Consider the following 16,495-nt stretch of genomic DNA (forward strand, 5'->3'; position numbering starts at 1 on the left):
GTTGTGATTCTGTAATGACAGACACTTGTTGTTATGTTTTATAACTCATATGAGAAATGTTTCTGTCCTATTAATGAAGTTTGGAGTACACTTGAAAATGCCTCATTATTGCTTTCCTGGTAAGGGAATCTAAGGAATAGCCATTGAATTTTAGAGGATATTTAAGACATCAAATACTCTAATTTAGTTTTACAAGTTATGAAATTGGACTGGAAATTTGAAATACAGTAAATGTTTAAAGCCATCAGCCAGAAATATGCATAAGGCATGCAAAACTGAAAGTGCAAGTGGATTTCAGATTGTTTGCTGCCTTCTACTATTTCTCTAATAAATAAATCAAGCACGGCATGACATGCTTTATATTGTGAAATTAGACATAAATGCATGCTTTATTATCACTTAATTTTCTAACTCAGCAAAGCAATGTATACTCAGTATTCTACATTTACAAGTAGCATACCAATTCAGAACTAGCGCAAAAGCATTATATTGCAGGTACTAAAAAGCTAAACAAAAAGCAATGGGTATATTCAAATCTCAGTTTGCAGATACTTCTGCTCAGTATGTACACTAATTGAGATGAGAATATAAACCCTAAGACAGAAATTTAAATTAAATTAAAGCAATTCTTTACTTTGCCTTCCAGCATCTGGGTGGAGTTGGTTTTGAGATTGCCTATAGAAAGTATTAAAATTTCTCACAATTCTAGTAGATACTTTAAATGCCCTTGATATGGCAAGGATCACTTCTGTGCTCAAGGCAAGCACAAGTTATGGACCACTTGTACCCTGTTTTGGTGCAAGTGATTCATATATGTTATATTCACTTTGGTAAAAGAATTTTTCCCATCTGTGAAACAACATAATTACAAAATTCAGTTGTAACTAGAGAGTCTAACTGTAAACTTATAAGACAATAACTTAAAAAGTGAAGAGTATTTCATATTTTGGGATAACAAAACATTTTTTAGCACTTACTATGTAAAATGCTGTATTCTTCCAATTCACCAGAATGGTATACTCATTTAAGAAAAAGATTGATTTAAAGTAGTGGAGAACTTAGCAGATTGTTTTACAAAATGTTTTTACATAAAGGGACTTTCGTGGAATACATATAATCTCTTATATTTTCAAGGCAAAAATTGCAGTTTTTAGCATGGGGGTAAACATTAAAATTATAAATACTTGCTGAATAAAAACTCAGCTTGTTTTGTCACAGCTCAGTCTAGATATAGGCAATATAAGAAAGCAAAGAGGGTTGACGTATTTTTTACTTTCTGTTTGCAGATAAAAGAATCTGGGTTTATGGATTTTTATTAAATGAACTCAGTTTCTGAGAAGACTGTAATTTTGCTATAGTCTTATCATGAGCTGGTCATTTATTTGTTATTTGAATCTTTTTACTGTTTGTGAGTCATTCATACAGTAATGCTTCTACCTGTCAATGAGCTGTTGTGAATGCTTGCCAAGTGCTTTGGAAAAACCATTTTCAGAAGTACATGTAACTAATAGTAAAGATAAGGCCTATACAGTTGGCCAGTCAAATTTGCTAAGTGACTGGCATCAGGCAGTTCATTGATTATCATTAATATTGGAAGATAGAGCTGAAACCTTTTTTGCTTTTCTAGATTTGTCTGATTCTTACAGAGTAAGTTGCCTGTGAATTACTCATGTTGTGTATCTGAAATTCTATCATAAGATTTGGCTTCTGGCATACTTTCACAGTTATTCAGTGAACAATAAAGGAAAGCAGTAAATAGATTTCAAATAACAAGTACTTTCGTTTGAGTATGAATATCCTAAATATTTTAAGTGCAAAATTTACTAAGGCAGTCATGTAAGGATATAGAAAAATGGAATAAAATAGTTGGCAATCAATTTTGACATTCTCTTTCTAGAAATGGTCTGTTTTTTCCAACATTATCTAAAGAGCTGAATTTCTTGTCCCTGTGTCATTTCTATATTAATGTCCCAGTCCACCTGCAGCTGACCAGAACATTATTAAAAAAGTAAAGGTGATAGCAATTTCTTGGCATTTCTCTGCACAAAACCACATTTATCAGAATGTTCATGAACAGTAAGTAGAAAGAAGGACAAAGAGAAAATGGCTAAATCTAATAGTCATTCCAAACGTAAATGAAAATTCATACATTCTGTAGTAGTCGACCAGCTCTTATCCTGCTATAATGAATTTCATATGATAAGAAAAATGTTATAAGTCAATTTGCTACATTAAACTGCAGTTTATTAATCTAGTCATCACTGGTTAGCAATATTTTTTCTGGTGCATTCTGAATTAGGGATATGTAGCTTATGAACACAATTTAAGGAACAGAATTATAAGCCTCATTTTGACTTGATTAAGCTTAGATTCTTATCAAAAGTTTGTTAGGACAGTATATTCCAGGCTATTCCACTGGTTTATAATTGACTTGAAATTCATTAGCACATTGTTTCCTCTTATGTTTCCATGAAGTAGCAAAAAGCATTTTCTTAAAAAATATTGCAATGACATGCATATAGAGTTAGTTTGTATTCAGTGGCTTTAAGGAACAGAAGGTATAAACAAATGAAAAAATAAGTTAAAATGCTTTCTTAAGTGAGATGAATAGTAAGCAGGGTCTATAAATAAGAAATAAGCTTATATACACTGTACTGAATATTGAATAGAGATTTGTTGAAATAAGAAAAGCATTTACCTTACAAAAAAAAATTCATAGAGAAATAAAATAACTTGATTTGTTTTTAAAGTCAGCCAAACTCAGAAATAGATGTAAACCACTAGTGGGTATGAATATATCTCTGGTACCATCTAGTAAAGTTCAGTGGGGTTAGACCAAAAGCATTTTATCAAATATGAAGAAAAATGAAGGATTTCAACTGGTAACAGAAAATATCTTCATTAACCAATGCTAAATTAGATTCCTGCATAAATATTTTGCTATGTTTGTTTATCAGTTAAAAAATAATAAAATCTTGTTACATTTTATTCATTATTAAGAGAGTTCACAGTTGGTAATTTCAAAGCCTTATGTGGAAAACTCCTGAGATTGGCTAGAAAGTAAAGTAACTTTAATGAATGTAACTTCTATGTGATACTGCATATGGATTTAGGTGAATTGATGAAGCTTTTTGCTTATTGGTTAGTAAAAGATATGCAATAGATAAAAAGATAGTGCAGCCTTTCTGCATGGACTTGTCATTCCTTATTCTGCATGCATGGATTCTTTCTATGCATGCATAGGTTCAGATTCTTCCGTGTTGTCTTACCCTCATGCCTTCAAATCGTGACAAAGCTCTTAGAGGTCTCAAAGCTCTTAGTGTCCTAAGGGACTTAATGGCACCAAGTTCAGAGTAACCCAATGCATTTGCTGTTAAGCTAACCAAAGAGACCTATATGAAAACAGGAAAGTAAAAATTACTATATTGTACATACTACTTTACATACCATAGATGTGAGATATAAACTTCTTTAGAAGAATCTAGTTTTGGACCACCTTCTTCAGGAATAGGAAGTCTTTTAAATGAAAGCAAAAACAAAAAACCCAAACAAACAAACAAACAAACAGAAAGAAGAAAGAAGCAATAAGAAAGAAGAGTAGGATAGGTGAACAAACAAAAATATCATAAGGTAACAATATCTCAAAACATAAATACTTCTGAATTTCATATTTTGCTTGTGATCTGAGGGCATTTAAGACCACAAACCCCAAATTAAATTAATCTTTCCTTTTTACCAATTTAGGTATTGTTCTTACATTTTCTTTGTTTTACAATGCTGCTGAGATCAGTAATTATAGCTGATACTGCCTATTTGATTGCTTGCAGCTGAAAGGGAAATGACTGAAGCCTGTTTTGAATTAACAGATGGGTCTCGGAGCAGCATTGCTCCTCAGAAATTGGTAGAAAGCATGAATTTTTCTATATTCAGTTACACTGACTAATTGTTTGCCTGACTGCTGAGTTTATGTGCTCTACAAACTGACATTAACTGGGATTATGCTGTTTCTTAGACCTTATAAGAATAGTTCCATAGGCAGCAGGTATAATGAAGTCTCACATCCACAGGCTTTTTACAGGCCTACATTACCTCAGCGAGAAATGCCATATTCTCTACATTTGCTATGGCTCCTGTCCAAAATAATACCTTCTGTTTTTTTCCTATTTCCCCTAAATGCTCCTTCATTACTCTGTTCTAATTCCTTATCTATTTATTGGGCCAAAAATAGCACAACAATCTCATGTACTCTTTCATTATAAAGAACAATGCATGAGGTAAAAAGTCCTCTAACACAGTGCCCTTTATGAACCATATTTTAAACCAAGCACTATATTTGAACTCTTCAGCTTTTAAGAGTTAACAGCTTTTCTGTACTTGTCAAACACTGGCTCTAGCAACCCACAAAACTAGCTGCTTCTGAAACCTAAATTTCTTTCTCCAGCACATTCATCATACTGCTGAAAACTTTCAAGCAGCCATAATCTAAAGACAAATTAAAGAAAATTCCAGGTGTGTAAATCTAGGATTTAATCATAAGCTTATTCAGCCACTAGAACATGTGTCAAAAAGTAGTATTCAAATTTTCACATTCACAAGATGGCTCTTTAGGATACTATGATTTAAATAAGGTCAAATATTAGTGAAAATTACTTTAGAAAAAGAACCGGTGCTTCTGCTTGCATGCTTCCTCAGGCTTTTTTGTTATAGGTGCCACATAGGTACGCATTTTGAAAAGAATTCAGATGCTGAAGAACTTCAGTGTTTTCCAAACACAGGGTACTTTCTTTGTGTGAGTAGTGTGTTTGAATGTTAATCCATAACATACACCAAGGAAAAAGGTTTTAGGCACCCATCACAAAACATAGTTCAAGAAAATAAATTGCTTTGCTAGTCCCTGTATGCTGGGAAAACATTCAGCAGTTCTTGGTTTTTTAACAAATTTTTGGGTCAATAACTGCTTAAGTAGTTCACCTTTTACTGATTCAGTGTCTCTTTCTAAGTCATTGAAAGACACACAAATTGCATCTTAATTTTAAAATTGAGCTTGTTCAATTTTTTTTTTTCTTTTTATATGTAAGTTTTACCAGAAATTTCTCTTAAAAGTGTAGTGACTAGTTGTGGTTTTGTAACTATGTAAAACATAGTATTTTAGTTTCACACACATAACTTCATAGACTGCAGAAACAGTATGTGTGTCTGCACATTGGGGTTTTTCTCAAGGCAGCATTCTTACAATATTACTTTTTAAAAATTCTCTGTTAATGCATTAATAGATCAAGACATGGTCTCTCCCATTTCAGAGGAGAGAACAGTAGAGTTGAAACTGTTAGCTAACCCTTGCAGGGAAGATTATTGAGCCTGATTTCTAACAGCTGTGAAGACTGCAAATTCAGTAATATTCGTTGGACTTTTAATACTAAGAAAGACACACCACCAACGCTCCAGATACATCTTGCATTCCTTGTAAAACCGTAATTCACCCATATGCGGAAGTTTGTGGACACGATGTTCGTTTTCTTGCCAGAGGACTTTTAATCCAGATGAGAGTCTGATGTCTCATGGACCAGACACCCATCTAAATTCTGGATGAGGTTTAGACCACAGCAGGGGAGAAGGCAGGTCTGAAGGTGCAAATGAGCTGCCAGGGACAGTGCAGAGGACAGAACTACCTCTTTCAACAACAGTGCTGGGATAAACCCTTTAACTGCTTGTGGGTGTGCCATGTGAGGTTCTTTTATTAGCAGGAAAACTTCCAGTCTTTCTTAACTCTGTGGTAATTTTAAAACATCATATAAATATAAAAGTAACATCTAGGAAATAGACAACATACATCGACAATCAGGAAGTCCAGCCAACACCAGGCATTAGTAAAGTATGTTTGATAGCCATAGGCCACCCACTTCAGCAGCATTTCCAGAATGAAGATATAAGTGAAGACCTTGTCAGCATATTCCAGCATGGTCTTGATAGTTTTGCGCTGTTCAATATATATGTCTTCAAATGCCTATGGATAAACACATACAAAGGTATTTGTTGTTCCTTTTTGTTACTGCACATACTCCATGTTGTAATTAAAAAAAAAAAACAAAACCAAAACAAAACAGGCAACAAGAAAGGAAACATTCTTTCTTGAAGAAAACGCAGGGGAGATCTGATGTCTCCTTTCCTGCTAACTTGGTATACACCTGCTTTCCCCCTATGGAACTACATTTTCTAGCTCACAAGAGGGAGAAGCTGATCCATTTTCAAAATCCAGGACAATAGTTGTAAAATTTTTAGGACAATGACAATACAATTGATCTTATGTTTCTAAGTCCTGCTGCTTTTTGAAATTTTTAAATAATAAATCGTAAAATAAGTTCTTCCTTTCTTAAAAAAAAAAAATCCTGCTTTACTGAATTATTCACATTTTATGAGATACATGAAATTTCTGAGATCCTTGCAATGTTATTTACACTTTTTGTGTGTTTTCATTTTTAGACATTTGAAAAAACAATATACTTTCTGCTTTTCATAAAATTTTTCTGCCCTATGAGAAATTTTCCCTTTACTTGCTTTTAAATTTAAATTGTGTGATTATTTCTTATGCAGAACAATTGGGTTTATTGGATTAAAAGAGCTGCAATGATCTACTGTCTTGCAAAGATTTGGATATTTATTGATACTAACTTTCATTTTTACCCAGCCTGCTTCTGAACCACTTTATACCTGTTTGTTAGAATGATTAGTGTTTGTCTATCATTCACATTAATATCTCTCTATCAGTAATTATGGATACTTGGCTTAGGCCCCATGGTATCTGACACTAATATGTAAGCGCTAACAGAATCAACACATACCATTTGCTTTTTATAGATGGGAGCATGCCGGAGGCTAAGCTAGGAGTGTTCTTGGCAGCTGGAAGTGTGCCTGTCTGAATGCCCCAGGGGTGGGGGTTTGCAGGCAGCCTGCAGTGTGCCTGTGCCTGCCAGACTTCCTGGATGCAATGATGGTGAGACTCTGGAGTGTGGCCTTGGGATGAACATTGGGATACAGTACTGGTAGGTCCAAAGAGACCTTTTCACTATCACGAAGGAATTTGAAGGCAGAGCAGGGTCTCCCATCTCCAAAATCTTGTGCTAATCCCTGATGTCTCAAGCATTTCACAAATCTGCTGTGTTCTGTGGATGAAACAGTTTCACAAGCATGAGATGCTAATGCTGTGGGATCTCTAAATACAATGACAACTTCCTCTAAATACAATGATGGAAATTCACATTTACCGTATCGCCTGACTCTACTTTTCCCTCATTTAAGTTCTTGTCACTAATGTTTTCTTCATTTGGTAGCATCACCCAAAATTCAAATGTGTAGCTGAGTCTTTGATTATTTCAGTAGATTTGAAATCACATGGAAGGTGTCACATGGTGTTCAGTAAAAGTTGCTTATTTGATGGTTGTGCTGGTAATAGGCCAAACCAGATAATAGACCAAATCTGATGCTTACAGATTTAACAAACCAATAATAGGTATAATCAGAAACTGCAAACCATTTGCAGTATTTTAAATTGTTGGAAGTGGTCTAAAGTATGTATATTTTTTCTTTATATATATATATTATAAAAACTGTAAAAAAACCCTGCAGTTTTATGACGTAGAAACTTAAGTAACTTACTGAAGGGCAACTGAACCTACCAGGGCAGATGCCAGATATACTCTATGTTATCTCAGGGTAAGTAGTTTGCCTAATAAATTTCAGCTCAGTATGTATCCAGGCTCATATCTATTTAACAGTTCATCTCCCATTTCTGTATTCTTTGTTATTATTTGTATTTGTGAAATAATATATTATTGGTATGTTTTGTTTCTTTTATTGTTATGGATCTATATTATGTTTGGCTTCTCTTTATTTTGTCCTCACATGCTTGTTAAACTTACAGCTCAATGACTGGCAAATGTTTTTACAGATATCCCTTTAGTCTACATGACTCTGTAGAAGCTAAATTAGAAGCACAAATAATAAATTCTTATTCTTAGAAGGAAATAATTACAAACACACAGTTTTAATCTTTCTTGCTGTTCTAGCATACAGCATTTATAAGACTGTAAGGTAGGTCTGCCTCTTGCAAGGTATTGTGAGCTGTTTATGCCATCACAGTCACTTCTAAACTTTTTTTTTTCACCAGTGACAGTTCTTTTCCTTGAGTAAAACTAGCAAGCAATCTCAAATAACAAAGTTAAAAACGTTCTCTTCTTTGTATGTTGTCCCCCTCCCTGCTTCTGGCATATCGCTATAATTTTCAGCAAGGGATTTAAGCCCTCTCTAATCAATTATGTCTGGGGTTTTTTTCAACGTATTGCTGAGAATAGACCTTTTTTACCCATTCTTTAAAAGGCGTGACTAAAATTTGGTTCTGTCATTTGAAGACATGGAATTAGAAAGAAACACATTCTTTCTGGTGGAGAAAATTAAGTTAAAACAATGTTTAAAAGCCAACTTTTAAGAAGTTTTTTGACAACGTGACACTGTTCATGTTTTACTTACCAGAGCTCCACTGCTGAGGAGAATCATAAAGACAATGAAAGTCTCAAACCAGTTGTGTTCTACAATCCTGAAGCAAGTTTTTCTAAGGTTCCACCACTGCTTTCCTCTCCCTTCTTCTATACTTACTTGACAGCACTTGAACCTGCGTACACAGCCTTTAAATCAGTGTATGTATTGAAAAAAAAAGAAAAGAGATTTAGTTGAACTGCATTAATTTTGATTATGCATTCTGTTAATGATACAATGCTAACTTCCCAGAAGCTGTGCTATTTAGGAAACAAAAAACAAACAAAAAACCAACCAAACAAACAAAAAACCACCAAAAAAACCCCAAACAAACAAAAAAATTCACCTAGATGACCTTCATTTTCCCCAAAGCAAAAAAATTTAACATTGAAACCATGGGAATTTACAAGTAAACAAACAATTGAGAAGAAATAATTTCTCATTTATCAAGAATTAAATGCTTGATAAAGTTTATGACCAGATTCTTCTTTTATTGAGTTATGTGAAAGGGCCAATAGAAGGACACAGTCTGTTCTTGAACAGACTGTTCTTGTCCCAGGTGGCACTCAAAGGCTCTTCCTTCACTTTTTACCAATTTTTAGAAAGTTCATTTAGAATTTTGCACAAGACCATCCAGGTGCTGTTTCCATTTACCACTCAACAGCTGTTTCAGTAATGTATTCTTTATAAAGCACTTTGATAGATATCTATGAAAAGTGGTATAAAAATAGTGTGTTACTCTATTATCTAGGAGACTGCAACTAAAAGTTCCAGAAAGTACAGTCATTAATCATAAAATAAAACTTACAGTAATATATTTTTCTTATTTTAAAAATAATTATACATTTCTGATAAAATGTTTTATTAATTATCTCAGGTATAGAATAATTGTGGTTTCAGCATGCATATGGAAAATTAGGGTCTAAAAATACTACCACTAATAATCATAAACATTAACAAAAGAGTAATTCAATACATAAATATTAATACTTAGTTTAAATAGATAATTATTCTGTATTTAATGAATAAGTTTATTAGTGTTTTCATTCCAAACACCTTCTGTGAAGCAGGCCTCTGGCTCCTGGGCTTCTTCAGGTTCAGCTTCTGGTTGCTCTTCGGCAGGAAGTCCAATATCAACTGTGCTACCTTCAGATGAACTAGACATATTTAACTTCTGAGAAGGAAAAAAAAGAAAGGCATCACAAGTGCACAGTGAATATTTTTGTAAATTGTAAGAAATTTTGTAAATTGTAAGAAATTTTGGCTAATATTTAACAGGAAAAGAAATATTAATACTCCAGATATTAAAAGGAGAATGGTAACAATACTGTCACTGAAATAGTTTGCCATGGAGAGAAGCTGTTACGTACAGGTCTCCTTTCTCCGGGAAGGATCCAAAGACTGCACTTAGCTTAACACTGGATTTTCGCTGAGAACACTAGAGGGCTCATGCACACTGAAGTGACCGCAGTACAGAATTCTGATCGCCTAAAATTAGGTGTCTGAAGTAGTGTTAGCAATACAACAGCGGTGGGGGAAGGTGAGCTATGCCTCAAAGAAACTAGATTGCTACCAGAATGGTAACTAGCTAGTTAAGGTTGAGGTTACTCAAGATAGAAAATTAATTTTGTTAAGTGTCTGAAAAGATGATGTTCTGATTTGATTCAAATGTCAACAAACTCACTCATGGAGGGTGTAGTTATTTTGCAAATTATGTTATCAAATCAATTTAAATTATTTTGTTAAAATAGCCACAGACAAAAAGTCATGTAAAGGAGGGTTATAAACTTTTTTTTTTTTTTTAAATATATTTCACAAAAAGGCTTTGGTGTGACATTTAGCTTGCCGTCACATTCCCTTAGCATCATGAAACATTTTCATCTGCAATACTATTTTTCTATTTTAACAACTAAATGAATTTTAAGTATATGGAAGAGTCTATGGCTAAAATTTCTTTTTTTGGGGAATCTAGGTCTAGAAGTGCCGACAATTTTAAAATCCAAAAGAATTCCAGTGTCTAAAGGAAATACATAAACTATCTCTATGTTTTCTGGTTTATACATGCTCACAAAAAAATCCCACAGGAAAAGGATGAGAGAGAAGATATATGACACTCTTCATGGGACCTTTGTTACAGGAGGTAAACAAAAGTTTCTGGTGGCATAAGGCTGTAGCTAAGGCACTACCCCACTCTACAGTTGGTACAACTGCCATATGGACCATAAACAGTTCTTATGGATAAGTCTGGTTTCCATTGCCTGGTCCCTTATCTCCCCTGGTAGGCTGTAATTTTTAACCCTTTCTCACACTTCTGTTCATCAAGTATTAAACCCTCCTTTATACGCTCATTTATGCTCATGTACAAAGAAGTGTCAAAATGCAAATGATCAAGAACAAAATACACAGGCATATGCAGGGGGAAAAAAAAAAAAAAAAGGAACATTTCAGAGAGAAATGCACAAAATATCTAAATACCTCTTTGCTTTCTTCCAGGTCTGACTCACTACTAAATTCTTCTGTGTTTAAATTTTCAAAGTCGGATTCACCCACAGCAATGGGCACTGTCACAGTGAGGCTTGGGTTGTTTATGAATGACATGTAATCACTTTCATCAATTATGTATTTTTCGACACTGCTACCTGTACCTATGCCACTAGTTGTTCCATTCACATCTTTAATATAGTCATGGTCCTTGCTTAGTTCCACAGTTGTATGGTTAGAAATACAGCTATTTTTGTTGTTCAAATCTTCAAGTGGTTTGATTTCATCTAAAGCTTTTTGTTTTTTAACAAAAGCTTTTTGGATGAATTCGCGTGCTTTTCTTTTCACATAATCTATGCCCTTTTGCATTCTTGCTACAGCAATTTGGAGATTATTCATTTCATTGTCATCATCTGTCACAGCAAGGTTGTCTGCACTGAATGAGCTCAACAGCAAGGCTAAAAATAGGTTCAATACCTGCAGAAAGATAAAAAAAAGAATGTTCTAGACTTCATCCCAAGAAAGAACTTTTATTTTATTAAAAACTGTCATATTAGTGACATCAAAGACTGAAATCCCAATAATTCACCATAACCAAAGAAAAGCACATTCAAAACACTTACTCTTCTCCACAAAAACCTAAGCTTTTTAAAATTTGCTTAGGTCCTGTTCACTATTCAGAAAATATTCCTACAACTGACTAATATCTGTAAATGTGTATTTAAATCCCCACGGTATATAAATATTTTGGTGCAAAATCTTATAATCTAAAAATGGAGACAACAGGTTTGTTATTCAGCATCATTAAAAGGTTTAAAGTATCCATCACACAGCAGAAAGTAGATTATTTAGGTGAATAATCATACAGTATAAATAATAAAAAAATCCAAAGCAAATAGTTTATAAAGAGCCCATAAACTAAAATTATTTGAAGCACAAAATATTTACAAAGAGCCAAAAGACAAATTAAGAATGTGACTAAGTGCTCACTCTGACATTCTTTGGATTCTGCTATTGCAGAATACTTTGTTCTCAATCCAAAAAAGCTCTTAACTTTAAGCATTGCTTGAAACCACCTGCTTAAGTGCTTTGTTGAAGCAGAGCCAGAGAGTTCACTTCAGGATTGAGCCCACTGTATTGCCAGATTTTTTTTTATTAATACTTTGATTACATACCACTAGGTTTCCAATCACCATGACCATCATGAAGACTGTAAGGCACATGGCTTGGCCAGCGACCTCCATGCAGTCCCACATCGTCTCTATCCATTCTCCACACAAGACTCGAAATACAATCAAAAAAGAGTGAAAAAAATCTTGCATGTGCCAGCGTGGAAGTACACAGTCACTTGCGATTTTGCAGACACATTCCTTGTAGTTTTTCCCAAACAGCTGCATCCCAACCACAGCAAAAATGAACACAATGATGGCCAGCACCAGAGTCAGATTACCTAGAGCTCCCACAGAATTACCAATAATTTTTATCAGCATATTTAGTGTTGGCCAAGATTTTGCCAGTTTGAAAACTCGTAACTGGAAGAAAAGAAAAATATTGTTAGGATAACCAGAAAGAAAGACACAAAGACATTTTAAAGATAAGATGTGGAAGGATATTACTGAAAAATATGCCCTGAGTATGACTGTTCAGAGAGTGTCCTCTTGTCTAAAACCACGAAGATGGAGTCAACAAAATCATGTAAAGTTAGATCTTGATATCCTCAAAGCATGCTGAAGACCAAAGAAGCTACTAGCCACATTAGGTGGAATTTAAAATCTAGGGTTCATCTGTTAAAATCATCAGGGCCAATTTTCCACTGGTATTTGTAGGGCAGAACTATTCCTGTGATGCTGATCTTAGCAGAATACATCTAGTGAGTCAATTTGCTTCTCTGCATAGCTGGATGCTTAAAGTGTGCATATACAATAAATACATTGGAAATAGGCCCAAGACACCCACTGCTATGTTTTTCTTTGGATCTCTTCCCATTGAAGATACCACAACTAATAAGGATTTGTACTAATTGAGGTACATCAGGATCAATTTCATGGCAATCATCAAGCAACTTTTTAAGGAAAAAAGAAAAAAAGTTAATGAAGCCCCATTGAAAAATCAGTGCCATTGATGTATATTTACCAATCTGAATGATCGAAGAACTGACAGTCCTTCCACATCTGCAAGACCAAGCTCAACCAAGCTAAGAGTTACAATAAAACCATCAAAAATATTCCAGCCTTCCTGGAAATAATAGTAAGGATCCATTGCAATTATCTTGAGAAACATTTCTGCTGTGAAGATTCCAGTGAAGACCTGAATTCAAAATGCAGTTTGTTATTTCATCGTGAAATATAATGTTACAGATTTAGCTGCTTTCTAGGTTTTTAATTCAAGCTATGTATCTGCAATGTCTCATCCAAAACTGATACTTAAAAAGTAGTTCAGTGTACTGTAGTGATTTATTATACCTGCCTTCCTTTAACAAGTACCATACAAGGCAAATATTTTTTTTAATTAATTAAATTTTATACTAAACAAATTACATAAACTTTTGTTTTACAGCATTTATAATCCAATTTCAACTTTATCAGGATATGGACTTTCCATGCACTGTACCAACAATATCCCAAATTTGATTTTCACAACATAAACCAGAATGCTTTCCAAGAAATTACATGGTACAACATCTTTCTTGGTATACTAATTACATTATACAGCAGCATGAATGAGGCCAAATCTAAGACTCCAGAGGGGTAGCCCCTTTGCTGTTATAACCTGCCATAACCCTATTCACTTCAGCAGAGATAAGATTATTCATTCCAGAAGCAGCTCAACTGAGATACAACAATTTGCTGAAGCTGAGAAACTTCTACCTGGGTGTTGTCGGTAATTTGAATGAAATTGATAGTCTCAATCACTTTAATGTCAGGAATGAAAAAGTATTTTAAAATGCATTTTAAACATGACACTGCTGGTAATGCCTTCTCATCATGGGATGCTATGCTAAATGTAGTAGGAATCATATTTAGGAGCCACCAAGGTAGTGATCCTGAGTAGCTTTGAGAGAAGTCTTAGAAGAATTTCCTGTAGGATAAGAGTGTACTAAAGGCACCACTAAAGGCTGCCTGAGTTCTGGTCTGAAATGCTTCTTTTTTTTTTTGCTTTTGATAACCCATTTTCAAGCAAGCTGAATAGAAAATGGGACAGAAGAGAATAATCTAACTGGCATAATCAGATGGACAAGAACATTCTGACTTGCTCTGCCTAGGAACACCAGTGCTCAAGATAGATTTTATTAGAGTCTTTAAATACATTCCAGATATGAACACCAGGGAGGGAAAGGTTACTGTTTTTTTAAACTACAGATTGGAACCACCAAGGAAGAAGTAGGAATGAATAAATACAGTTTGAAAAGCTGACTTAGGCTCCTAACAACCAGGATGGTGAGGTTCTCAAGGAGCTTTAAAGCAGAACTAGTGCAGCAGGCAAACCCTGGGAGACTATTTCAGAAGCAATCCATGCCAGGGAGCTTAGACTGGAAGAATGCTTATAGCCAATCTCTCTCTCGCACTCCCTTTGTAGTCAGATGTACACCAAAATTTGTATGCAATTTTCTGGGTTAGAAAACAAAAGTGCTACAATACAAGATTTTACATTTTACTAGGAAACTCAGATTCAGAGTTTCCTTTATTTTAAACGTAGGAATACCGGAAGTACATGTATCTATTAAGTCTCCTTTCTGAATCCTGTAGTTATTTACACGATCTATTTTTTTCCCTAATACAAAAAAAAGGATTATTAAAAATCCCATTATAAGAAATCAATTCTTAAAATAAGAGACAAAGTAGGACTGCAGCTGCAGATACTTCTTTGTGATCAAATCTGTCAGTTCAAAAGCATCAGAGCTACCAAAAATTAACTCCTGAATTCTTTAATAATTTATCTTTTTGAAGTAGAAGGGAGAAAATACAGTTGACAACATGAGGAAAAGATATCTTTCTAATTATCTGATGATAAGAAATCTAAAAAATACAAGAGGAAAAAGTACTGCAGGATATTTTTCATAGTCTTACAGAAAACATATAAAGAAAACAATTCACATATCCACATGAAAAGTCTTGTAGAGAATAATATTCTAGAAATGCTTTTAAATAGCTCTTCTAGGTATTGCAAACCTGTGTTCAGGAAACAGAGCAATTAAATACACATTCATAATTTACAGACTTGTATTGATTGGAAACAATACGTATATTTGCATAGTGTCTTTTTCATGGAAGTAACACATTTCCTGGCTTAGTAGTTAGACAAATCAACTTCTGTTTAAGATGGACTTTACTTAATGTAGCATTGGTGCCATTTTTTTTAATTTTTAATTTGGCTTAGCAGAAATATACAGTATATTGATTTTACTGTATCCTAAATTACATGAGCCAGCACTGACAATGAAATTTCCGAAAATGTTCAGATAGAGTCATATCTGGAGGCCAATAAATTTCTAATAAATCTACTTTCTAAAGAGTAAAACGAAAATAAAAAGCTGTTAAAACTCTTTCAGTTATTTCACACACAATCCCTTACAAATCATGGACATAAAACCCCAACAGACTTACCAGATTTCCAACTGAAAGTACGTTATTGAATTCATCAGTCATCGGATAATGTTCCATAGCCATAAAGAGTGTATTTAAAACAATGCAAATTGTAATAGCCAGGTCAACAAATGGGTCCATTACCACTAAGTTGACAATATGTTTTACTTTTAACCAATGTGGACTACAGTCCCAGATCAAGAAAATATTTGCAAACTTATACCAACATGGTGGGCATTTCTGTCTTGACTCTTCAAGTTCTGTGGGAAAAGAAAGTTCATACACATAACTATGTGATTGTTCTAACATTCCTCAATCCTACATGAATTGCACCTGTACTGGTCAAGTTGTCTATCTGAAATGATACTTGTAATGATCAACCTCGTATAAACATGCCCTTTGTATTTATTTACAGGGCTTTTCAAGAAAGTCTTTAGAAACAGCTATCAAATGTATTTATTTTGTTCAGTTTGTCTAACAAGTATAATTTCTTAGTATTCCAATCTCCATTCTGATCAATATCAATTTATGCATCAATTTGTATGATGTATTCGATTGTTCCTTGATTACACTTCAGCCTCTTCCTCACGCTTAACTGTTCTATTATGTAAATATTTTTATTTTGAAATTTGTTATGTTTAGGAAAAGATTTTCAATATAATTTTCCTTCCTACTTTAAGAAAAAAACATTGTTATCACCTAGAATAGCACTGAGTTTACTGCTAAATACATGTAAGTTTTTGAGATGGTATCTGTTAATTAAGCTATTTTAAATCAGTTTTTAATTATCAACTCAAATTTCCAGAAGCCCATTGAAAAAACAGGTATTAAATATTAAGCTATGCATAGCAGATACCTTCCACAGTGTTTGTGAGTATGCTAGCAATACTCATGGCTCTTTC

At 34.0% G+C, this 16,495-nt stretch overlaps 1 protein-coding gene across 1 annotated transcript in view; it reads right to left on the reverse strand.

The window, feature by feature from the left end:
• The window catches only part of LOC104517297 (sodium channel protein type 1 subunit alpha-like), a gene marked incomplete at its 3' end in the record, with an annotated part of 61,679 nt that overhangs the window by 20,586 nt on the left and 24,598 nt on the right, over positions 1-16,495 (reverse strand). The window contains 9 exon segments of the mRNA XM_010161901.1: positions 3,270-3,392; positions 5,831-6,004; positions 8,524-8,678; positions 9,586-9,703; positions 11,005-11,487; positions 12,186-12,542; positions 13,144-13,317; positions 15,615-15,853; positions 16,450-16,495. The exon segment at positions 16,450-16,495 is cut by the window's right edge and continues 99 nt beyond it. Coding sequence (XP_010160203.1) covers positions 3,270-3,392; positions 5,831-6,004; positions 8,524-8,678; positions 9,586-9,703; positions 11,005-11,487; positions 12,186-12,542; positions 13,144-13,317; positions 15,615-15,853; positions 16,450-16,495 — 1,869 coding nt within the window.

The sequence above is a fragment of the Eurypyga helias genome, unplaced genomic scaffold (genome assembly GCF_000690775.1).
Source record: "Eurypyga helias isolate BGI_N326 unplaced genomic scaffold, ASM69077v1 scaffold8552, whole genome shotgun sequence".
Classification (NCBI taxonomy): domain Eukaryota; kingdom Metazoa; phylum Chordata; class Aves; order Eurypygiformes; family Eurypygidae; genus Eurypyga; species Eurypyga helias.